This window comes from Schistocerca nitens, chromosome 3, assembly GCF_023898315.1.
Source record: "Schistocerca nitens isolate TAMUIC-IGC-003100 chromosome 3, iqSchNite1.1, whole genome shotgun sequence".
Classification (NCBI taxonomy): domain Eukaryota; kingdom Metazoa; phylum Arthropoda; class Insecta; order Orthoptera; family Acrididae; genus Schistocerca; species Schistocerca nitens.
This window is the reverse complement of record NC_064616.1, coordinates 76,256,673-76,283,486: the sequence shown is the minus strand read 5'-3', so window position 1 is coordinate 76,283,486 and position 26,814 is coordinate 76,256,673. Positions and strand designations below refer to the sequence as shown.

The window sequence follows — 26,814 nt, the reverse complement described above, 5'->3', positions numbered from 1 at the left end:
GAACATTTGTGAATTTGTAGCTGCCGGGCCTTTTCTTGCACAGATGTAGTTTATTATGGAGAAGTTGGGAGGATTAGAGGAAGTAGAGAGCCAAAATGAGGGAATCGGAAATCGTATTAAAACTGAAAATGACAGGAATCAAAGGCTTTTATTGGGGATTAGTGAGAAAGTAGGTGAGATGGGTAAGAATCTGACACACCAGATTAGTGTGGTAGAGAAGGATTTGAAGGAGAGGATGGATGCTGTGCAGACAGAGTTCACAGAGCAGGTTAAAGGAACTGAATTCATACTGAAGATAGTGTAGATAAGGTGAGACTGGGACTGAAGAAGGGAGCTGAGGTCACGAGTCTGCCAGGGCCACACTGAGTAATGTAGCTATGAATAGAGGGGAGACAGTGGCTATGCAGCTTAAGGTGAGCCCTCAACAGAGAAAATAAGTACCATGTGGTTGATTTCTTAGCCTCGTGCAAAGATTGCTTCGTAGAAGGAACGACTGACGAGGTGAAAGTGAAGTTCATTAAATGGCAGCAAGACGAAAATGCAGACACGTGAGCGAACCAGAATGCAGGTGCAGTCAGTGATTTTACCGTGTTTGGGGCACTTATGCTCAGCAAGTACTGGGATGTTAGGAAGCAGATACAACTGTAGAATGCTTTCCTCAATAGTCCAAGCTACAGTAATCAGGGTAGCTTGCATGAATTTTGTGAAGCAGAGCTGCAAAAGTCAGTGCATCTAGATAAACCATCGGGCACTCTTGTGGAAATCTCTACTCTTAAGAGACAACTGTCTGACCACTTCAGTTGGATTGATGGAAACTACTGATGCTCTTCTAGATTTCATAGAAAGACCGGCTGACAATAGACAAGGCAGCAAAGACCATCTAATAGGGAATCAGCAGCAACAGTAGGCAGAAAAGTAAATGTTCTCCCTACTGTGGTTCATGAAGGGAGGGAAATGTGACTTGGTGATGAATCCAGGATTGAAGGAGGTTATGAAAATTATAGTTTAAGTAATAGTGATTTAAGGGAGACTGGAGTGTTTCACATGGAGGCTGCACTAAGAAACATTGAGTTGTGAGGAGGCTGATGGCAGCATTAACAAAGTCAGAGAAGGAAATGGAGAGCGAATGATGCTTCTATTGATCCTAATTTAAATTATTTGTTTCATCGAGAAGCTTGTGGGGAAGACTGTATCCGTTGGGCAACACCACCACCGAATGATCAGAGTGTAGTATTGTGTTTGGCAGAAGATGGCTAAAGCAATATTAATGTTTGTGAGGAATGAGCTGAGGTAATTCCAGAAGTAATTTAGGCACCTAGCATGCAAGAAACTTAACCTGTCACAGCTTAATTAAAAGTCGGGCTCACAGTAAGCCTCGTGTGTACAAACAGTCCATTTACTGATAAGCAGGAGCCTGTAGTAAATTCTGATACAGGCACAATGAGTGGCATACTGGGGTCTGATCAACTTGGAGGTGATTTAAATAGTACAGATTGCTGGGACAAGGTGAAAATTTCATCACTGTTGACAATGAGCAACAAACTGCTGTCAGGGATCTATATTTTGATTGGCTCAGTAAGGAAGAGTGCAATTTTGAACCAAATGATTATGTCACACAGGCCAGAATGATTAGTTTGTTGTCACCACAAACACTGGTAACAGAGAAATTTAGCATTGCAAGGAAGCTGCACAGTTTGAGCAAGAGTCATACTGCATTCTGGGCTGCTTCTGATGAAATATTTTGTAATGATAAGATGTTGAACCTCCTAAGGTATCATAGGTGAATACTTTGTAGATAGTTTTGAGGGGATTGAAAGAGATTCATTGGCTGAAACAGCCAATGTGTGGAGGAAGTTCAGCCCCTCAAAAATGTTGTTATTACTAATGATGTAGTTGCACATTGACTTGTCAATTCTGAGAGCTATATATGTTGTCTTCCCCCATGAACCATGGACCTGGCCGTTGGTGGGGAGGCTTGCGTGCCTCAGCGATACAGATGGCCGTACCGTAGGTGCAACCACAACGGAGGGGTATCTGTTGAGAGGCCAGACAAACATGTGGTTCCTGAAGAGGGGCAGCAGCCTTTTCAGTAGTTGCAGGGGCAACAGTCTGGATGATTGACTGATCTGGCCATGTAACATTAACCAAAACGGCCTTGCTGTGCTGGTACTGCGAACGGCTGAAAGCAAGGGGAAACTACGGCCGTAATTTTTCCTGAGGGCATGCAGCTTTACTGTATGATTAAATGATGATGGCGTCCTCTTGGGTAAAATATTCCAGAGGTAAAATAGTCCCCCATTCGGATCTCCGGGCGGGGACTACTCAAGAGGACGTCGTTATCAGGAGAAAGAAAACTGGCATTCTACGGATCGGAGTGTGGAATGTCAGATCCCTTAATCGGGCGGGTAGGTTAGAAAATTTAAAAAGGGAAATGGATAGGTTAAAGTTAGATATAGTGGGAATTAGTGAAGTTCGGTGGCAGGTGGAACAAGATTTTTGGTCTGGTGATTACAGGGTTATAAATACAAAATCAAATAGGGGTAATGCAGGAGTAGGTTTAATAATGAATAAAAAAATAGGAGTCCGGGTTAGCTACTACAAACAGCATAGTGAACGCATTATTGTGGCCAAGATAGACACGAAGCCCATGCCTACTACAGTAGTACAAGTTTATATGCCAACTAGCTCTGCAGATGATGAAGAAATAGATGAAATGTATGACGAGATAAAAGAAATTATTCAGGTAGTGAAGGGAGACGAAAATTTAATAGTCATGGGTGACTGGAATTCGTCAGTAGGAAAAGGGAGAGAAGGAAACATAGTAGGTGAATATGGATTGGGGGGAAGAAATGAAAGAGGAAGCCGCCTTGTACAATTTTGCACAGAGCATAACTTAATCATAGCTAACACTTGGTTCAAGAATCATGATAGAAGGTTGTATACCTGGAAGATTCCTGGAGATACTAATAGGTATCAGATAGATTATATAATGGTAAGACAGAGATTTAGGAACCAGGTTTTAAATTGTAAGACATTTCCAGGGGCAGATGTGGATTCCAACCACAATCTATTGGTTATTAACTGCAGATTGAAACTGAAGAAACTGCAAAAAGGTGGGAATTTAAGGACATGGGACCTGGATAAACTGAAAGAACCAGAGGTTGTACAGAGTTTCAGGGAGAGCATAAGGGAACAATTGACAGGAATGGGGGAAAGAGATACAGTAGAAGAAGAATGGGTAGCTCTGAGGGATGAAGTAGTGAAGGCAGCAGACGATCAAGTAGGTAAAAATACGAGGGCTAATAGAAATCCTTGGGTAACAGAAGAAATATTGAATTTAATTGATGAAAGGAGAAAATATAAAAATGCAGTAAATGAAGCAGGCAAAAGGGAATACAAACGTCTCAAAAATGAGATCGACAGAAAGTGCAAAATGGCTAAGCAGGGATGGCTAGAGGACAAATGTAAGGATGTAGAGGCTTGTCTCACTAGGGGTAAGATAGATACTGCCTACAGGAAAATTAAAGAGACCTTTGGAGAGAAGAGAACCACTTGTATGAATATCAAGAGCTCAGATGGCAACCGAGTTCTAAGCAAAGAAGGGAAGGCAGAAAGGTGGAAGGAGTATATAGAGGGTTTATACAAGGGCGATGTACTTGAGGACAGTATTATGAAAATGGAAGAGGATGTAGATGAAGATGAAATGGGAGGTAAGATACTGCGTGAAGAGTTTGACAGAGCACTGAAAGACCTGAGTCGAAACAAGGCCCCGGGAGTAGACAACATTCCATTGGAACTACTGATGGCCTTGGGAGAGCCAGTCATGACAAAACTCTACCATCTGGTGAGCAAGATGTATGAGACAGGCGAAATACCCACGGACTTCAAGAAGAATATAATAATTCCAATACCAAAGAAAGCAGGTGTTGACAGATGTGAAAATTACCGAACTATCAGTTTAATAAGTCACAGCTGCAAAATACTAACGCGAATTCTTTACAGACGAATGGAAAAACTGGTAGAAGCGGACCTCGGGGAAGATCAGTTTGGATTCCGTAGAAATGTTGGAACACGTGAGGCAATACTAACCTTACGACTTATCTTAGAAGAAAGATTAAGAAAAGGCAAACCTACGTTTCTAGCATTTGTAGACTTAGAGAAAGCTTTTGACAACGTTAACTGGAATACCCTCTTTCAATTTCTGAAGGTGGCAGGGGTAAAATACAAGGAGCGAAAGGCTATTTACAATTTGTACAGAAACCAGATGGCAGTTATAAGAGTTGAGGGGCATGAAAGGGAAGCAGTGGTTGGGAAAGGAGTGAGACAGGGTTGTAGCCTCTCCCCGATGTTATTCAATCTGTATATTGAGCAAGCAGTAAAGGAAACAAAAGAAAAATTCGGAGTAGGTATTAAAATTCATGGAGAAGAAGTAAAAACTTTGAGGTTTGCCGATGACATTGTAATTCTGTCAGAGACAGCAAAGGTCTTGGAAGAGCAGTGGAACGGAATGGACAGTGTCTTGAAAGGAGGATATAAGAAGAACATCAACAAAAGCAAAACGAGGATAATGGAATGTAGTCAAATTAAATAAGGTGATGCTGAGGGGATTAAATTAGGAAATGAGGCACTTAAAGTAGTAAAGGAGTTTTGCTATTTAGGGAGTAAAATAACTGATGATGGTCGAAGTAGAGAGGATATAAAATGTAGACTGGCAATGGCAAGGAAAGCGTTTCTGAAGAAGAGAAATTTGTTAACATCGAGTATAGATTTAAGTGTCAGGAAGTCGTTTCTGAAAGTATTTGTATGGAGTGTAGCCATGTATGGAAGTGAAACATGGACGATAACCAGTTTGGACAAGAATAGAATACAAGCTTTCGAAATGTGGTGCTACAGAAGAATGCTGAAGATAAGATGGGTAGATCACGTAACTAATGAGGAGGTATTGAATAGGATTGGGGAGAAGAGAAGTTTGTGGCACAACTTGACTAGAAGAAGGGACCGGTTGGTAGGACATGTTCTGAGGCATCAAGGGATCACAAATTTAGCATTAGAGGGCAGCGTGGAGGGTAAAAATCGTAGAGGGAGACCAAGAGATCAATACACTAAGCAGATTCAGAAGGATGTAGGTTGCAGTAGGTACTGGGAGATGAAGAAGCTTGCACAGGATAGAGTAGCATGGATAGCTGCATCAAACCAGTCTCAGGACTGAAGACCACAACAACAACAACAACAACATATATGTTGTGCCTCGGAATCTGTTTTAAATAATGTTAAAGATGAGGACACTGTAATGTATTCTGAGTCCAGTGTGAAAATTAAAACAGCTACTGTGAACTACAGTAGGCCAATCAAATACAAAGTCATCTTCGAAGTTAAAATTCATGGTATAATTAATGTACATGGATTTCTCATTGTGCCTCACTTGTGTACAAATATTTTGGTGGGAACAGGTTTCCTAGCCAAATTGTGTGCAACACCTGTTTTGCCCAAAGTTTCATTAAACTGAATGCTGGAGCAAACAGAAAGCATGTGAAAGTTAAAAACTCACTTGCTGGAGATAAAATAGCGGCAAGTTTATATATAGATAACAGTGTGAGTGAAACAGATGTGCTTAGTAGTATTAAGGAAATGTGGACAATACCAAAGGTTTGACTAAGGAATATAACAGAAGTTAGGTTGTATATCCAGTAAGGAGCAATAGCCTATGATATGTTTGCATGATGGACATTTATATTAATATTATGAGAAGGAAAGTTACTACTCACCATATAGCAGAGATGCTGAGTCCCAGATAGGCACAACAAAAAGACTTCCACAATTAAAGCTTTCGGCCATTGGCCTTCATCTACAACACACACACACACACACACACACACACACACACACACACACACACACACACACACGACTGCAGTCTCAGGCAACTGAAGCCACACTGCAAGCAGCAGCAGCAGTTGTGCATGATGGGAATGGCAACTGGGTGGGGGTAACGAGACAACTGGGGTTGGGAGGGGGAGGCATAGGGGTGGGGGTGGTGGACAGTGAAGTGCTGCAGGTTAGACGGAGGGCACGGGAGGGGTGGGGAGGGGGGCAAAGAAGTGGGAAACGAGAAAAATAAAAAGACTGGGTGTGGTGGTGGAATGACATCTGTGTAGTGCTGGAATGGGAACAGAGAAGAGGCTGGATGGGTGAGGACAGTGTGTAGGTTTGGTGAACAGTGGAATACCACTGTGGGAGGGGTGGGAAGGATAGTGGCCAGGGCCTCATCTTTCCAGTCTCCCATCACCTCCCAAAGTTCCACCGTCCAGCCATAGAGGAGCATTCCCCTCGTAACTCGGTACCACCCAGGACTGGAACAACTGAATTACATTCTCTACCAGGATTTTGATTTCCTCTCGTCGTGCCCTGAAATGAGAAATTTCCCACCCACTATCCTTCCCACACTGCCCACAGTGATATTCTGGTGTCCACCCAACCTACACAATATACTCAGCCATCCTTACACAACCCCTGCTCCTAATCCCTTACCTCATGGCTCATACCCCTGCAATAGAACTAGGTGCAAGACCTGTCCCATACATCCCCCCCACCCCCCACCACCACCTACTCCAGTCCAGTCACTAACATCACCTATCCCATCAAAGGCAGGGCTACCTGTGAAACCAGTCATGTGGTCTCCAAGCTAAGCTGCAACCACTGTGCTGCGCTCTATTTAAGCATGACAACCAACAAGCTGTATGTCCGCATGAGTGGCCACCGACAATCTGTGGCCAAGAAACAAATGGACCACACTGTTGCTGAACATGCTGCCAAACATGATATCCTTCATTTCAATGACTGCTTCACAGCCTGTGCCATATGGATCTTTCCCACCAACACCAGCTTTCCTCAATTGTGCAGGTGGGAACTTTCCCTGCAATACATCCTACATTCCCATAACCCTCCTGGTCTCAACCTTCATTAGTCACTGTACTCACCCATCCAGCCCCTTCTTTGTTCCCATTCCAGCACTCCATTTCTTTGCCCCCCCCCCTTGTCCTGCCCCCCCCCCCAACCTGCAGCACTTCACTGCCCGTCACCCACACCATACTATCCCTCCCCCTCCCCACTCTAGTCCCCTCCTTACTCCCACCCAGTTGCCACTCCCATCATGCACCAGTGCTGCTGCTTGCAGTGTGGTTTCAATTGCCTGAGATGGCAGTTGTGTGTATGTGTATTTATGTGTGTGTGGGGGGGGGGGGGGGCTGCTGAGTGCATGTTTCTATTGTTGACGAAGGCCAATGGCCAAAATCTTTACTTGTAAAAGTCTTTTTGTTGTGCTTGGTGCTTGTCTGCAACTCAGCATCTCCGCTATATGGTGAGTAGCAATTTTCCTTCTCATAATACTGTTACATTCCATCCTGGATTTTCCATTGTTGGACATTTATATTATTTCTGTATAGATAGAGATTAACATTTTGAAGACCGTATTTAATTTTTTTGTATGTTTATTTACTGTTTGTAAACTTCTTTATAATTTTCTGAATTGATTTTGGTTTGCAGAGGTGGGTTTGAATTTTATTTGCTGTTTTATCATGTGTTAGTTAAGTTTGTTTTATTTGATTTATCTAAAAGGACAGCTGATGGTCTGTTTCAACCATTTGTTTGCATTTCAGGGACATCATTCGCAGTGAAATGAAGTTCCTTACATGACCAATGTTGTTGTTGGTGTTCTTTCATAGTGAAGACACAGATCACAACATTGAAAGCACAAAAACCAAAATTGTGTGCCTCGTTTTCAGCAATCCAGCTGCACTAGTGTCTGTTACTTTCTTGCAACGAATTTTCTGCTGCACGAGTTCGGACTGCCTAGAGTGGGTTTCCGTAGCCTCACCTACGAGTGTCAGCGTTAGATTACTTTATCAATGGCTCAACGGGTTTCAACAATTGTCTGTTTGATGGAGTACGGTCTGGCTGGCAGAGTGTGACAACATCACAGCAGCTTAGGTCGCACCGACACTGTCGTCACTGCAAGAAAGATCACACGAACACTTATCACAGTGAGTTGTTCACGATATCAAATGCTTCAAATGTATTAAGTGCTCCAATCGTATTATATACACGGTAGAGCACTTGCCCATGAAAGGCAAAGGTCCCGTGTTCGAGTCTCAGTCTAGCACACAGTTTTAATCTGCCAGGAAGTTTCAGATCGGTGCACACTTCGCTGCAGAGTGAAAGTTTCATTCTGGATATTATATACATTGTCAGTTGCAAACAAGTTGAGGAGTAGCACTAAAGACTATTTTTAAAAAAAACTTGAAAAGAGCACACAGTGATAAAAAAATGAATTTAACAAATTTCTTATCAGCTCACGTGGAGCACAGGCATCGAGTCCTAAATTTAATACAGTGTTCATTTATTAAAATGTGTTATTTTTGCATAGAAAAGTTACATTACCATTTGCAAACAGATACACTCAGGTTCAATTTTTATTTATCATCTTATTTTTGGTATGAGAACTTGTCGTTCCATTAGTTTACAAAGTGCTACATGTGCAAAATTTGCATACGTTAGTTTCGAGACACCGAGCACGCACTGCACACATTGATCTTGTCAACAAACAAAACATTACAATTTTATTTTTTCAGTTTTTGAAATTTCACAAGTCTTCTCTGGTGAATATAATCAATATTGGTGCTACTTAACTTACCTCATTCACTGAGTGAAGAGCTAAGTTAAGTAGAGGTATTGTTACACACCAAGTCATATCTGTGTACTGATGGCCTGTTTGGTCGAGTGCAGTATTTGAGTCACATGCGTACAGAGAGTTCAGTCAGAGTTCATGTCACTGGCTGGCCAGCAGCTGTGCCATGGCTAAGTGATTCACTTCCGGCATAGGTGGGCTGGCTCCATGTGGGTTTTTCACGAGCTGCACGTGACATCAAACTCTGGTAGCCACTAAGACTTTCAAATTGCACTATACTTTTTTTGCGTGCGTGCACTGCGAACCGTGCCAAGTACGGGAGGGTACACGGTGTCAGACGAAAGAGAATTTGATTACAAATCCAGTGGTACACACGTATAATCTGGAAATGTTATATGAGAGCAGATAAAGAGACAAATAGCTCTGAATAACAGTAATTCACTAAGTAATTTATAACTTTTAAAGTATTCATCACACCAAAGATAATAAGCATTGACAGACCTACTCACATGTTCAATCATTTTAATAATTAAGCTGTGGGAGACATTTTAACTGAAAAATTAATTAAAATCAGCATAACTTTTGAATGAAAACTGATACACGATCACTTATTACAGGAAGGCAGCAAACACAGTTTGGGACATCTGCACGGGTATTTGCAGTGGTACAGTGGCAGGTATTAGGTTTTTGAAATATTTAACATTCCGTCAGTCTTAGAAGTATTCCGGCACTTTTCAGACTGTGATTCTTTTGTACAGTGTTGGACTTTTTCTCAGATAGAGTTGTGGGGACTTTAATTAAATTTGTTAACTAATCGGTATTTAGGACTGCGTATTATTGTGTCAATTAGTCAGCTTATTGGTGAGGATAATTCAGTAATTTTATAGCTGTGAACACAGTCTGGTGTTTTCGAGTTAATTTATTAACTTATTTACTATCCACTACTGTGAGCTCGAGGCATTTTATCGATCCAGCATAACACCTTGTGTCGGTCATTACTCAACAGTTTAGTGACAGATTCGTGGAAAAATAAATTATTTTATTAAAACTTAATCGTGAGTAGTTAAATACACAATTTTGTAGCAGCACCTATGTTCAACCTAGCAGGTATTAGATTTAAGTGACTGAACATTATGAAGTAGTATTCTGCCCCTAGACTAACAGACAGTGAGCCAGTGATCTACAGTGTTTAATTGTAAGAAGCAGTATTGACCTGGGGAGAGCAAAAGCAAAATCTTTTGAAAATCTTAATTTCGACTTGTTATAAGCCCCTATTCTACACCACTCGGATTTAATACAATATTTTTATCTAGTGGCAAGTTCGCCACTCGTTCCCACCTACCTGTATGAGGCTAATGGTTTAAGTGAGCATCTCATTACTGCCTTCACCGGCAAACATTTCCTGGTGGGAAAGAAAATGCACCAATACTGAGACAGAAGTGCTGACCATCATTTGAGGTATTGATACGTTTCAATTCTGCCTCCTTGTAAGACATGTCACTGTGCGCACAGATCTCAAAGCATTATCATTCTTAATGAAATGTAAACTGAAAAACAATTGTCTGACAAGGTGGGCAATCACGCTTGAAAAATATGACTTTCAAATTAAATACATATCAGGGGAAGATAATATTATTCCTGATGTACTGTACGATTACCCAAAAAATATGAGAAAAACATACAGCACACTCGATGGAGAAAAAAGGAGGGTGTAACATGTGGGAAAGACATTAAGAAGCTACTGAGCAACATTATGGTCAAACAGGAAGCAGACAAGGTCTTTGAGATGATCAAAGATAAATGTGACGATCCAAACCTATTACTGTAAGCATCACGATGTCCTAGAAGGCACATGTGAATTCCATTCACTGGTGGTTGTATATACCCAGTACTGCAGTGGATGATATGATTAAATATGTAAACATGATTTACACACACTTTGGACCCAAAAAAAATGTACACTGAAGTGGGAAGAACATGTGAGCTTTAATAGCATGGCTCATAGGGTACATACAGTGCTGAAAATGTATGAATTCTGTCAGAAAACAAAATTCACAACTACGCAACGCAAGGGATTAACATATCATAGAGACCTGATAAATCAGGACAATTAGTAGCATTGCATCTTTTCAGCCCACTATCAAATGCTAAAGGAAACTTTACACAAGTACTGGTAATCTTAGAGGTTCTCTAAAATATGTACAGTTCTATCCATTGCGAAAAGCCATCAGTTGGCTAATGATCAAACAAGTAACAGAGGATTAGTTCATGCCTACTATTACGCCAGACAGTATCTTGATAGACAATGCCTCACAGTTCCAATCACATGAATGGAAAATGACTTTAGAAGGCAATATGGTCAAACAAATTCTAATCTCTGCTTACTGTCCTGGCACCAATGCAACTGAGTGTGCAATTTGTGTACTTGTATGGCTTTGTACAACACACTGTGGAAAAATTTTAAAAAATAAAAATTTAGGCTGAAAATTATCCAATTTTGAAAATGTAATCAATAACCTATACCATTCTAGTAATGGTTTGCCACCAAGCACTGTGTTATTTGGAAGAAAACCAAGCAGAGTTTTTACACACCTTCAGTTTCCACAAACAATAGAACTTGCACAAGAACTTTAGAAAAAAGTGTTGGATACTATAAACAGAAAGCAGCTAAACACAAACATGCCCAGGATATACTAGTGTGGCCTATTATACAGGGTGTTACAAAAAGGTAAGGCCAAACTTTCAGGAAACATTCCTCACACACACAAAGAAAGAAAATATGTTATGTGGACATGTGTCCGGAAACATTTACTTTCCATGTTAGAGCTCATTTTATTACTTCTCTTCAAATCACATTAATCATGGAATGGAAACACACAGCAACAGAACGTACCAGCGTGACTTCAAACACTTTGTTACAGGAAATGTTCAAACTGTCCTCCGTTAGCGAGGATACATGCATCCACCCTCCATCGCATGGAATCCCTGATGCACTGATGCAGCCCTGAAGAATGGTGTATCGTATCACGGCCGTTCACAATACGAGCACGAAGAGTCTCTAAATTTGGTACCGGGGTTGCGTAAACAAGAGCTTTCAAATGCCCCCATAAATGAAAGTCAAGAGGGTTGAGGTCAGGAGAGCGTGGAGGCCATGGAATTGGTCCACCTCTACCAATCCATCGGTCACCGAATCTGTTGTTGAGAAGCGTACGAACACTTGACTGAAATGTGCAGGAGCTCCATCGTGCATGAACCACATGTTGTGTCGTACTTGTAAAGGCACATGTTCTAGCAGCACCGGTAGAGTATCCCATATGAAATCATGATAACGTGCTCCATTGAGCAGTACATACTGACGAAACTAAAATGAGCTATAACATGGAAATTAAGCGTTTCCGGACACATGTCCACATAACATCTTTTCTTTATTTGTGTGTGAGGAATGTTTCCTGAAAGCTTGGCAGTACCTTTTTGTAACACCCTGTATATGCAGTCAGAAATTTGATCCTGGTTAAGTCACATACCAAGTTGTCAAAGGGCAAGAAAGAAACCTAAAAACGTTGTCATTATTACTTTGGTCCATTTTGGATTAGAGAGATAGGGCAACTGAATTTCTCGAGAGCAAATTATATTCGAATTTGCAAACAATATGGAGTGCAAAATCCTATTGTCGTCACGACAAGCGAGTCAATGAGTAAAAAACATAAAAATCATACATTTAAGAACTTCCCACACTGCTGTAGTGTATTTATATTCATTTCAATGTGGAACGACTGGTGCTGATATTACCAGTGAGTTCAAATATGGAAAGTGTTGTACCACACAGACTGTTAAGAGTAGTGTGCATGTCATATGTTACGATTAGTAACTGCCTTGAGATGTGAATATAGTGTCCTCTGCCTACATACAGTGCACGAGTGTTTTGTTTCTGTAGTGTTAGCAGTTAGCCAACACTACGCACACTACTTGGTTGAGGAGGCCGAATGCACGCGTTAACTCACGCAGGCTGGCGTGAGGTCTGAAACAGGATACGTAATGAATGCTATAAAGAAAAGTACGTAGCTGCTGGAATACTTAACTTTAATCCATCATTGTTGTACATCGCTCTTGACGATACAAGTGAGACTCTGTAGATACATGCAATGTAATGCTAATGGCGCCTTGCTAGGTCGTAGCCATTGACTTAGCTGAAGGCTATTCTAACTATCTGCTCTGCAAATGAGCGAGGCTTCGTCAGTGTGCATCGCTAGCTAAGTCGTCCGTACAACTGGGGCGAGTGCTAGTCCGTCTCTCGAGACCTGCCGTGTGGTGGCACTCGGTCTGCGATCACTGACAGTGGCGACACGCGGGTCCGACATGTACTAATGGACCGCGGCCGATTTAAAGCTACCACCCAGCAAGTGTGGTGTCTGGCGGTGACACCACAGTTTCTACGTATCTAATGTCAAAATTTGTATGTTTCGGTTAGCTTTGTCAGAGTGCTGGCATGATGTGGTTGTTGACTCATAAACACCACCTGTGCTGAATTTGCGCAACTTGTGTGTCACTGTTGCACATGCATTGGGACTGCTGCATCACTACCGGTTGCAGAGGGGCCATCCCCACCACTTACCCAGCAAGAGCACACCTGAACTTATGCCTTGTCTGAAGGGGTTCATCCAGTTACGTCATACCATTGCCAGTGTACAATTCAAGGACGCAGCCACACCTCTCTATATGTCAAGCAGGTACGCATGTCATAGCCCTGCATAGCCCCCACAAATCTGACCCTCTTACTCTAAACAATCCTCACACTTCATTAGTGGTATGTGTGTGACATCTCGGTGTCAAATATCAAAAATAGTCATGGTTCACTAAAAGTAGAGCTCAGTGTGATTAGCGTTTTCACAGTGCTTAAAGTGAGTGCTCCAGTTACAGATGTAACCTGTAAAGTATTCCATATGTTTATGTTATTTCTGTGTGTTTCATGTGGACAAGTTCTTTGAATGTGTGATATTTTTAGGACATGTATATTAGTAATGTTCAAAAGACACACTATTTTAATATGTTTAGAAAAGCCTGCAAATCCTACCATACATTTTAACCTGGTTAAGAAAACGTGTGTGTTTCTATGATTCAATTATTTACATTTACACATACTATTAATGTGAATATTAGATGGATAGATCACATAACTAATGAGGAGGCATTGAATAGGATTGGGGAGAAGAGAAGTTTGTGGCAGAACTTGACTAGAAGAAGGGATCGGTTGGTAGGACATGTTCTGAGGCATCAAGGGATTACCAATTTAGTATTGGAGGGCAGCGTGGAGGGTAAAAAATTGTAGAGGGAGACCAAGAGATGAATACAATAAGCAGATTCAAAAGGATGTAGGTTGCAGTAGGTACTGGGAGATAAAGAAGCTTGCACAGGATAGAGTAGCATGGAGAGCTGCATAAAACCAGTCTCAGGACTGAAGACCACAACAACAACAACAACATTAACTTTTGTGATAGTCTATTAGGGAATGTTTCCTGTCTTTTGTGTGTCTATGATCATGGTGTACCTATTTTAAGTAGCTTCAAACAGCTCATTCTTCATGAGAAATTGTCAAGTTTACAGTTAAAATTTTCTTTAACACAGATAATAAGCCCATTATTTTATGTGCACTACTGAAAATGTAATGAAAAGTTTTCACACCACTTTTCACCTTCATTTTATTGTACATAGCTTCATAAGTTTACTGTTCAATTATCATTATGCTTGATGATATTATTTGTATTTTTTTCCAAGCTGTTCCACAATATTTGATTGTGAGTAGGGCTGAGCTGATTTTCTGTGATGAATCACCGTTAATAGTGAACACATTCAGCATTACACAACTGTAGAATGCATTTAGGAAGATAGGTTCATTCTGTGGCACTTACTGTTAATACTAGATACATTCACCCATACACTAAAATTAGCTGACATTGATAAAATTGACAGACGCAGGTGAGGATTTAGTTGGGTTAGGCACAAAATATGTTTAAGTTATAGACATACCACAATGTTAATGTTAGCTGAACTTTATTACAATTTTTTACATTTCTTGCACAATTTGGATGTTTTTGGTTGTGGTTTTGTTGCAGCTTTCTTATCTTGGATTTTTGTCTTTTGCGTGAGAAATGTAAGGACAAAAACTTAAGAGTTCCAAGGATGTGAAGTTACCACTACTGCATGTGTATCATTACAAGAACAAATATAACCACTCTGATGTGTGACAACATGCAGTTAAATGTCTTTGAGCTCAACAAAGGGTTTTGTTATTTCTTGTCTTTCAGCATGTGCCAGTGAGGCAGAATTAAAAGTGAAGTCTACAGATGCGGTTTGTCAACACTCAGTCAGAGGAAGTATTAAAAAGAAATCCAAGCAGTGTGCTGAATTTTATGGTCATGGCAGATGAATATTGAGCAATAATTTGAAAGTAGGGAATATCATTCAAGATTGAAACATAAATGAAAGCTGAAGTTTTATTCAAATCTCTTGGAATGATTTTGTTGTTATAACTCAATACTATCTTGAGAGAAAGGTTATAATAAATTAATAGTGACATCTCAATTCACTTTACTTAATGAACACCACTCAATCACTTAACAAGCAATACAAATTACAACAAAACAATCCATCATTGACAAGGAGAGAAGTACTTATCAATGAAGTGAGTAACAAAGAGGAACCTCAACAATATATAACCAAAAAATCACAAGACATGTCAGAGGACTTTCCTGTTGGGTCACTTGATATTGTGACGTAGAAGAAGGTGTAATTAGATGAATGCCAAACACTAACGTCACCTAACAAAGGTTTATTCAGCACTTGCACATACAGGAACGCGGAGCGAACTGCCTCCAGCCAGAACACACATACAATATATATACAGCTACAGAACATTCCAGTACAATGATTCTTGACATTTGTGGATACTTCTAGAATGTATTCAAACCAAATATAGAAATTAAAATTGTACAGTCCAGGTGAGTTTTGAACTCACAACCCTCCATACAACAGTTTAGTATCATAACCACTACACCACGGTGCTACTCAGCACCTTCTGTGACATTGCTCCCTCCTTAAGAGAACAGCGTCTCAGTGTTACGTCTTCCTAGTCCGGGAACGAGTCATCGGTCCTGCATACTCTGACTCCTGATGACTGATGCTCGCCCTGGCGGTGATCTTCTTAGAACTTCTTTTGCCACTACGCCCTTCATCACCTTTCCGCTTGTTGCCTGTCACTGGAGCTTCAAATTTACCCTGGGTTGCAGGATCCTTGTAGGGCTTCATTAGAAGGACGTGGACCGTATCTCTGATCTTTCTTCGTCTTGCGCCGGGGTCGAAATCTTCGACTTCGTAAGTAACAATTTGTCCATTTTATATAAGTAACATCTGACAACTGTTTTACAACCTTATAAGGTCCACAGTAGCGCCTGAGGAGCTTCTCAGAGAGACCAACATTCCGAACAGGAGTGAAGATCCAGATGATGTCACCAGGCTGGGCTCGCGTCGTACCTTCAGCGATCGTTTTCTTGAGCCTGCAGCATGCAGAGTCAAGCTAACTGCCGAGCTTCCTCAGCTCTGGTTAACACCTGGCCGATGTAGTCATCGTCCACGTCATCAGGATGTAATGTAAACATAGTGTCCATCGCCGTAGTTGCCTCATGCCCGTGCACCAAGAAAAGTGGCGTAAATACTGTGGTGTCTTGTTTGGCGGTGTTGTAGGCAACCGTCACAAAAGGTACCACCTCATCCCAGTTGCTCTGCTCAACACTGACGAAAACTGACAGCATGTCAGCCAAGGTCTTGTTAAGGTGTTCAGTAAGCCCGTTAGTTTGCGGATGGTAGACAGTCATGGGATTAGTGACGTAACACCAATGGTTTCTCTCTGTAACAAGATTCGATTGAAAAACTTTCCCGTGATCCATAATTTATGACCTCGGGGCACCATGTTTTAATACAATGTCTTCCACTACGAATTTGGCTACCTTGGATGCTTTGGCTGTTTTCACAGCTTTTGTAATGGCATAGAGTGAGAGATAATCAGTGCAAACAATAATCTATATATTGCCATTAGCAGACGTTGGAAATTGTCTGAGGTGGTCAATCCTAACACAATGGAAAGCCGTTTCGGCTGGTGGAATTGGTATGAGTTGGCCAGGTGGTTTCTGAGGAACTCCCTTTCTCCTCTGGCACTCTCAACAATGCGATACATAGTGACTGACACTCCTAAATAAACCTGGCCAGAAGAATCTCTTGCGGATTCTATCGTATGTCTTGATAAATCCTAAATGTCTTGCCTCAGGTGTGTCATGGAATTTCTGTAGAACATCTAAGCACATGTGTTTAGGAATCACTGGTAGCCACCTCTTTCCAAACGTATCAAAGATTTTCTTGCAAAGCAATCCATTAACTACCTTAAATTGTCCTTTCTCATCCTCTGACCAATTTAAGGCAAGCATAATTTGAGATATCTTGGTGTCCTCCTGCTCAGCAGACAGATGCTGGAATGCAGCAAGACAGTCACTATCTTCATCAAAGTCTTGATGGTCTTGCAAGGGATTCTTGAGAGACAGTCAGCATCTTGATGTTTTCTTCCACTTTTGTACACTATGGTAATGTCATACTCTTGAAGACGTAGTGCCCACCTGGCGAGTCGTCCTGTTGGATCCTTAAGACCTGTCAACCGACAAAGTGAATGATGGTCTGTAACAACTGTGAATATCCTTCCATAGAGATACTGTCGAAATTTGCACATGGCCCAGATCACAGCAACACAATCTCTTTCTGTAGTTAAGTAGTTTCTCTCGCCTTTTGTAAGTGTCCTAGAAGCATAGGCTATAACCTTCTCTTTTCCATCCTAAATTTGCACCAGAACAGCACCAATCCCATATCCACTGGCATCTGTATGTAGTTCTGTAGGTGCTCTCTCATCATACAGAGCAAGTACAGGGTCAGTCGTCAGAGCTTTTCGCAGCACATCCTTCTTCCTGACGAGAACCACTGGTGATGACCATGGGCTCTACAAAGGCTGAATGATGTCATTCTTCATTATTTTCTCTACCTCGTCACGAATTATTCGATGTTCCGTTGCCGACACACGGTATGCTCTCTGGCTTATTGGTTGATGATCTCTAGTGCTAATCCGGTGCTTCACCATTGATGTGTCTAATTTTCTCTTCGCCTGTGGATTAAAGCATTCAGAGGACTCTTGAAGAATGGCAAGTAGCTTCTTATGTTGTTCCTGAGTGAGATCTGGCAATAGTTGAGCTAGAAGATCTTGTCTTGTAGTGGTGGCGCTAATTTCGCCCACAGGCTCGGCATGGGAGGTTTCTATGACACTCAGCTGTTCTGCAATTAACGGCTCAGCGTTTGCTATGCACATGCGTCTTGGAAGGATCTGCAATTCTCAGCGACAGTTAACTATCCGCAATTCACCGAATCCATTCTTAAACAAGACGACAGAGGCTGGGATGACCAAATTATTCTCCAGTGGTATGCTTCTCTTACATTCCACTACAAGATCCATGGGTTGATGCATGGCACGACACATGACAGTTACCTTTCTAGCATTGACTGCAGGAATGATCAGTTCATCCTGCACACATTGTCTCCACACACTCAGATGCGCATCTTCCTGTCCACAGTATCCCATCTTGTCTAGCATAATCTTCGAGCGACCACAATCTATACTTGCCTGAGAAGCTTTCAAAAAGTCCCATCAGAGAATGTCATGACTACACTCTTGTAAGATGATGAATTCTAAGGGCTGTGTATGGCCACTTATACCCACACGAATGGTACATCTTCCTGTAGGTTTTACATATTTCCCATTAGCCACCTTCAGCAGAGACGTTTTGTTGTCGACAAATACAGTTTTCTGCAACTGGTGACGGTACTACTCCGAAATCACTGAACATGATGCTCCAGAGCCCACAAGAGCTTGGGCAGGTTGGCCATCCATGAGGATACTGATGTAGTTTCCTATCATTTTTGTAGTGATCAACGGCGGAGGATTTTTCTCTTCGGCGGCCTCACCTCCAACGAAGGTCGCACCCTTTAGTTGTCCAGGTTGTGGCGGCTATGTGATCAGCTGGAGCTTCTAAATGGTGATGGAGACCTTGACCGGCGTGTTGGGGAGTGTCCTCTCCAGCAGCTAGCTTGCAGCGATGGTGACCTACGTCGTCATGCACCCACATCTTGTTGTTCATCTTCATTGTCCCAGAGTTGGCGTCAGCTAAGATCAGTCTGCTGTCTTCTGGCACAGGCATCATCAAATATCCACCGCCTTTCTCGACAATAGAACACCACATGTCCTGGTCGTCCGCAGTGGAAACATACTGGTTGATTATCCTGGGTCCTCCAGACGTCAGTCTGCCTTGCTGCCCAAACAGGTCCCTCATGCGGCATTGTAGGAACGTAACTCTGCCTGGGTCTTGACTTTTCACTGTTTTAAAGGGAAACGAAGGAGGAGAGACTGGGTTCAAAATCTGTTTCAGTTCCTCCATTATGACCTCTTGAAGCGTCTTGGTTTTTTGCTTGTCGTGCAATCCAAGTACCTTCTGAACTTCCTCTCTCACTATCTGATGAAGAACACTTGTGAACTCAGTTGCTTCTTCCATCACAGACACCGATACGACGTTTGGAAGACATTCAAGCTTCTTGCGTGTAATTCTTTTTTGATGCATTGTATCGATATACTGTAAGGCACTACCCATAATTCTGTATTTTTGCATTTTATATACTGATAGTGAGTGATTCACACAATCTAACACTTTGAATAAGTCAGTGAAGATTCCTGCAGCTTCTTGTGATTTATCTGCAGTGGAACCAACTTCATTTATGAATTCATTAATTGCATAAATTGTACTTTTTCCTTTTTGGAAGCCAAATTGATTTTTTTGAGATTATATTAAATTTGTGACAAATTTTGAATTTGGATTGCAACAATCATTTCAAACATTTTAGAAAACACAAGAAGAAGGGAAATTGAATGACGAAAGGGTGCAAAAAATGGCAGCTCGTTTTGTATTATCATGTAATAGGGGAGAGAGTGTGGCAGATATGATACGCAAGTTGGGATGGAAGTCATTAAAGCAAAGACGTTTTTCGTCGAGGCGAGATCTATTTACGAAATTTCAGTCACCAACTTTCTCTTCCGAATGCGAAAATATTTTGTTGAGCCCAGCCTACATAGGTAGGAATGATCATCAAAATAAAATAAGAGAAATCAGAGCTCGAACAGAAAGGTTTAGGTGTTCGTTTTTCCCGCGTGCTGTTTAGGAGTGGAATGGTAGAGAGAGAGTATGAGTGTTGTTCTATGAACCCTCTGCCAAGCACTTAAATGTGAATTGCAGAGTAATCATGTAGATGTAGATGTGGATTTCCCATATCTTCTTTAGAGCCTTTTACAAATGACGGTTTCACTTCCGCATATATTAGAACATATGGAAAGTAGCCTTCTTCAAGTGAATCATTAATTATTTCAGACAGTGGATGTACTATAATATTTGAAGCTGCTCTGATGACTTTGGCAGGTATTTCATCCCACCTCACAGAATTTTTATTTTTTAAGTTGTCATGCTGAAGGAGAGGGTGCACCACATTTGGATGAACTCTTCAAATTATTGCTTTCAGTTTCCAGAGGATCTAACAGTACCTTACAAAGTTTATGGTGGTGGCTTTAGGCATGAATTTCAAATGCACTATACCTTGAACATCCCAGAACACTGTGAGCATGACTCTGCCTGGTGATGGCATGGTCCTGAACTCTTTTGGTGTCAGTGATCCCCTGTGGTGGAAATCCATTGATGCTCTCTTATAATCAGGATAAAAATGGTGAACCCAGCTTTCATCACCTGCCACAATGTTGTTCTTCACACTCAAAACACAAATGCAATTGTTGACAGATGTACAATCTCTGTTTCACGTCAGGACTGAGCATTTGAGATGCCCACCATCCACACAGTTATCTGTACCAGAGTTCTGCAATTATGGTCTGTACACACACTTGTGATATGCCATACTTACCTGAGAGCTGTGTCTATGTTATCTGACAATTTTCTCTGATGATTTCATAAACTCAATTCTGATAAGTCTCATCGGTTGCCACATGTGGTCATCCACTCTGAGGTATGTCAATGTGTTGAAGTTACTAACACTGCTTCCTTCATTACTGATGCTGATACAATCATCACCATACACAGCTTTCATTATGCTATGAATTTCAACTGGAGGCATAATTTCTATGCTTAGAAACTCGTTTACAGCATACTGTTTCTCACATGCTGACACAGTTACATTACACACCGCCATGTTACACGCTACAATTCGGAGCCCTCTACCAGCAGAGGGTGCAACTTGGGAATGTTGACCAAGCAAAATATGTGAGATGTAATACCTCAACTGATATCGAAAACTGAACAATAAATTCAGATTCATTACTTCTCACCATGGCCCCACATGCAGAAAAGCAGGATATGCTGAGTATTATCTTCCCTCCAAAAGAATTGTGTTTTGAGTGATTTTTGTAAGTGTCAAAAATGCAGGAAAGTCATGAAATTGGTGTAAGTAGCTCCTTTGCATGCCAGCAATAGATTTATGCGACAGTGCTGAGATGATAATATTTGACAGTCTATCTGCAGCAACACACAGAGTGAGGAGTTTTAAGTATTCAAGTTGTTTTTGTTTATTTGCTGTGGTTTATTTGTTGTGGTTTATTTTCAGCATACCTTTATTTTAGTTTGGAGAGCAGATATGGTCAAAAAAGAGGTACTGCTTTGAGTGTGAGGGTGGCACCATTTTGGTTTTGGGACATTGGGGGGAGCAGTGGGCAAATAGATACTGATGGTTATGAATGTCAGGAGGGGCAGCAATTAATTCAGTTATGTATGCTTTTTGGATGGCATGTAGAATGGCAGTTTTCTTCAGTATTTATTTTGTGAGGGTCTTAACATTTTTACATGAAGGAATTGCAGAGAAAATATGTTTGTTTTACATTGTTTTTATTCATATTTAAGAATCAATGCATTGTTATGTGTTTGGCGGATATTATGTTGTTCAGTATAGCCATATAAGTGAATTAAAGTTATCTATACCAAATGCAGGCTTCTATTACACTCTTGCCCATCCCCTCCTCATGTATTGCTCTGTACTTTCAACAATTCTCATACCTTATGATAAATTGCAATTTGTCACACTTATTTTCTGACTTCTTTTCTCTTACCTCTGACCAGCACACACAGTCATCCTTTTTTTTAGTATCCTAGTAATATAAGCCAACATGGAAGGCTCCAGAACTATTCACAGTCTATAATTCTAAAGTACATACAAACAATTCAACTCTCACCTGTAAAATATCTGGATAGTTGTAGACTTCATCTCCTTGGCACCTCACAGTGTAGTTGCCTTGAAGAGCTCCAGTACAAGATTCCAATAGAAGTAAGTCCTGGGATAAGTTCCATAACTCTCTCATATACTCTGGATGCAAGTTGACTTGAGATGAAATGGCTAACCACAACCTGTAGCAAATGAACCTTAATTTGATTTTTTATTTCTGATGTCAAAAGAACATGCTATAAGAAATTGCATACTGATATTTAAACAAGTGCTTTGTACCTCCACAGTTAAGCAAGCTCTCTATACCTCCTTATGCACCTTTGTTTCAATATGAAACCTCAACTCTTCAAACCTTGCACAGATTATTATATTTTGCCTTATCTTAAACAAATCTAACATACTGCCACTCTAGAAATAGTGTGTGACTCCTCCTCCCCAGCCCCCTTTCAACATCACATACATACTGCATGCAGGACATAATGTGCAAGAGATAACCTATCTGCTAGTTTTTGTCAGATGTCTCAATGGAAACATGAAAATCTTCAAACTTCCGAATGAATCACTAGATTTTTATCCACCTATTATTCACAGGCGTCACCTGATGATGATAGTGTAACTACCAAAGAACACAGTGGATAAATGTGCTTCCAATTGATCCAGACATTCCAAATTTTCACTTAGGTTATCAGTCGCAAACTTCACAATACAAATTATAACAGATGAAATAATTAACAAAAACCAACTGCAACAGGAAACATAAATAAGAGAAATATAATCATCTGATATTAAAACAACAACACATGGTAGTATCTTGAGCACATGTTCTTCAATGAATAAGACTGCACTTATTGACAAGTTGCAATGGTTCTCACCCTATCTTCATCGTGCAAACATCTCTACTTGAACAAATGAATGTTTGTGCTAAATACTCCAGCCTGTAGGTAAATATGTTGAGGGTGGAACTGTACTGGACAGAATGCACAAAGGTCAAAAACTCGATGATGACACGAGACATTTCATTTAAAGATAGGTACATCTAACTTTACTTGATCAGAATGATAATAGACTTGACTGGGAATATTATCTGGACAAATATCAGGGTACAAGAGTACTTCTGCACATACCCTTTTACCCTTTTTCATCCCCCCCCCCCAAACACACACACACACACACACACACACACACACACACACACCACAAAGGAGTTATGCAAATTGGCCACATATTGAGATTCATACATGTATCAACAGCAAATGCAAAATTGTAAAATTTGGCTGCCAATGGATGAATGTGTGATGCTGAAGTGCAATTTTACTCTGCAGATGCCAAGGATACTAAACAGGGGCATCTCAATACCAGGGCATAAAGTCTTTATGAATTTCATTCTGTGTACTCAGTTGGACAGTAAGTATGCCTTGCAGACAGATGCATGAGCAATATACACAGAGTTCGGCATTTGGGCTCAGAGAAGCTAGTTGGAGAAATCAGTGAATTGCCTAACGTTTGAATAGGAGCCATGTCACTGTCAGACATGTTAGCAGGAATGGATGAATGAAACACAGCATCAAGTAGGAACTGGTTGACCTAGATTGATGACAGATGTCAGACACATTTGGCCTGGAATCTCACTGACTGGAGTAGAACTGTCTTGGGTGATGAGTCCAACTTTGAACTGAGCCCCAATGAATGACAGAGGAGTTTCTGGAGATGCCTCTGGATAGTGGTGGGTTACCAACCTATCACCTGCCATACAATCTGACAAAAAGGAGCGATGGTCTGGGGCATCATTTTATTTCATAGCAGGACTCTTTTACATGTAATTCGCGAAACCCTTACAGCACAGCAGTACGTCGATGATATTCTATGCCCAATTTTGTTGCTCTTAATGGCAAGTCATCCTGGCTTGCAGTTCAGCAAGATAATGCCCGCTCGCACGTGGCAGAAGTTTCTACAGCTTGTCTTCATGCTTCCCAAACCCTACAATGGCCAGCAAGGTCACTGGATCTCCCCCCAATTGAGAACATATGGAGCATTATGGGTAGTACTCTCCGACCAACTCAGGATTTTAACAATCTAACATGCCAGTTGGACAGAACTTAGCACAACTCCCCTCAGGGAAAGAACTATCAATCAACGTTAAGGGGAATAACTGTTCGTATAAGAGCCAGAGGTGGTCCAACACAGTACTGACTTGGTCAATTTGTAAAGCTCTTTCTCTTGAATAAATCATCCAATTTTTCTAAAATTGCAATCATTTGTTTGTATGTAAATGTACATAACATCTACTGATTTCCATCCAATTCAGGTAATTCCTTCATGGTGCATCCCTTTTTGTCTTTGAGTGTATTTACTCATGTGAGGGAATTTCTGATCCAAAGATACATGGTCATGTAATGATTCAGTTGGTACTCGTATTGATGATTTATACAAAAACAGAATATTCATATGGGGAAAACTTACTTAATGGATCCTCCTCTTGCGTATTCTGTAGTTTATTTACGATATATCTACGTAATATACATCAAAATACTTGGAGATTTGTTCAGCATCATGCATATAAATTTTCTGAATTTACCTTCAAGTTTTAGTTTATATTATGAAAAGTGCATTAAATATGGCACAGTGCTTTTCAATGAGGGGTGCACATAAACATCAGGCTGCTGTACAGGTCAATATGTTACCAGTCTTTATGTGGTATTAACATTTGTTGGCTTCACAACTCTCAAATAAATTACCCCTTTCAACCTAAGCTAGACCTATGGTTACACTACGAATCAGCATGTCCCTACAACCAAGATTTCTGGTATGGTCCAATATCACAATAAAGAAAGAGACTCTAATCTACTGTGAGAAACTAAAAGCAGTGTACCACAAAGAAGCTTCCAAATGTAGAACTAAAAGCTGAAGGTTTTCACTCTTTTTTTTTTTTTTTTTTTATTTCTGATGGATGCTTACTGGGAATGTAACACAGAATAGTGTTCATATTTCTGAGAAACCATTAAATACCTTATTTAAGTGTAATCCCCATTTTTCTCACAGTATTCATTACATTAATGCAGTAGTTCCTTCATGTATCCATTTTATTAACTGCACATCTCATAATTGAGAATATATTAGGCGACGGCAGAGTGACAGCCTTGAGAAATATGGACATTTATCTACAAGATATTTATCAACTGACACCACAGATAATTTTGATCACCCTTTTATGAGTTAAAAGATTCTTTCTGAATGTACAGACATGTCCCAAAATATGATGCCGTATGACATAGTTGAGTGACAAACAATCCAAGTAAACAAGGGGTCAAGCTAAGTTTACAGTACCACCTGTCCGCAATGACCTGTGATGTACCTGTGTTGTAGTGTGTAAGGTCATTGTGACACAGCATCTTTGAAATTGATTGTGTTTACAGAGGCCATGTTAGAGTACACAGTGGTGTGCTCTAGAGTGGGATATTTTTTGTTTCTAAATTATTTGTGAGTGAAGGTACTGCGGCATTGAACTTTATGCTGTGTGTTACTCTGTTTTTTGTTTTCATTGGCTTGTCAGTGACTTGTTCTAATACCATGAGTTATTGGCTACTGATACATTTTCAGTTTTTGAATTGTTAGTTCATTGTGTTGTTAATGGATTAAATTTTTTTCCCTCTTGTTTGGTACTATGTAAGGATCTTCCGACAAAACTTACTTGTAATTCGTTAGTTGCTGCTATGGCCAATGATAGGGCTGCTACAATTAATTTCCTGATGTATGGCGAATTTACGGAATTCACCAAAGCCACTGCTTCTTTGGGACAAGTACATGTGTCATCGTAACAAAATTATGAGAGATTCATGGTTTGAGAATTCTAGCTTTGGTTTTTTAGTGTGTGTGTATGTGTGTGGGGGGGGGGGGGGTCAGGGAAGCTCAGCTGACTTTGGGCGGTAACTATGTTATTAAGATTTTTTTTTTTATGTTAAGAACTGTAAGGTGTTCGTTTATTTATGTAATTTTCTTTAAGATGTGGGTAACAAAATTTATGTTAGAGAAGTTTTTTATGATTTTGTAATTTGAGTTGATAGTGAAGGTTCATATTTAATATTCATAGAGGTGGTTTAAAGGGGTGGGGGAGAGACCAAACTGCGAGGTCATTGGTCCCTTGTTCCCAGTAAACTAATTACACAAGGGAAAGACAAAAAAAAGGAGATGTACAGCACAATAACAGGAGCAAGGAAGAACCAGAAGAACGACTGAAGGACAACCAACACTACTATGGACAAAACAGGAAAAAGAAAACCACAAAGAGAAACAAGAAACAGGTAGAAGGAGTAAAAACAAGAGAGCATATGACCGTGGTTGGCTGACCACAAGAATAAAAAGGAAAAGCCAGGCACTCTGCCGACACATTAAAAGCATTACCGTGGAGAACACAAGGGGACAAAGAACATGCACTAAAACTTATACAGAATGATAAAACCCACCGTCACATATAAAATGTAAAACTAAATTAGCCGATGAGGGGTTGTCAGCTAAAATTAATGGCAACGAGTCCGGTAACTGAGGAGTCCGTTGCAGGGCAGCCAAAGGACAGCTCACCGGGCGCTGCACTGACGCTGAGGTAGGTCATCTCGGTGCAGGAGGTAGCCGTGTGTCACCTAAGCCTGGCCAATGTGGAGCCAGCAGAGAACCACAGAGTCCCTGCGAGAGGCCCACATGGAGGACTGCCACACATTTTTAATCTCCTTAATGGGATGCAGTTTGTTGTGCGTGCTGAGGTTATGCCATTTCATCTCCCAAAGCTG

The 26,814-nt window shown here is 40.8% G+C and overlaps 1 protein-coding gene across 1 annotated transcript in view; it reads right to left on the bottom strand.

The window, feature by feature from the left end:
* The window catches only part of LOC126248036 (exostosin-2), a 107,641-nt gene that overhangs the window by 71,503 nt on the left and 9,324 nt on the right, over positions 1-26,814 (bottom strand). Inside the window, exon 3 of the mRNA XM_049948657.1 lies at positions 22,044-22,215. Coding sequence (XP_049804614.1) covers positions 22,044-22,215 — 172 coding nt within the window. The remainder of the gene's footprint in view (positions 1-22,043; positions 22,216-26,814) is intronic.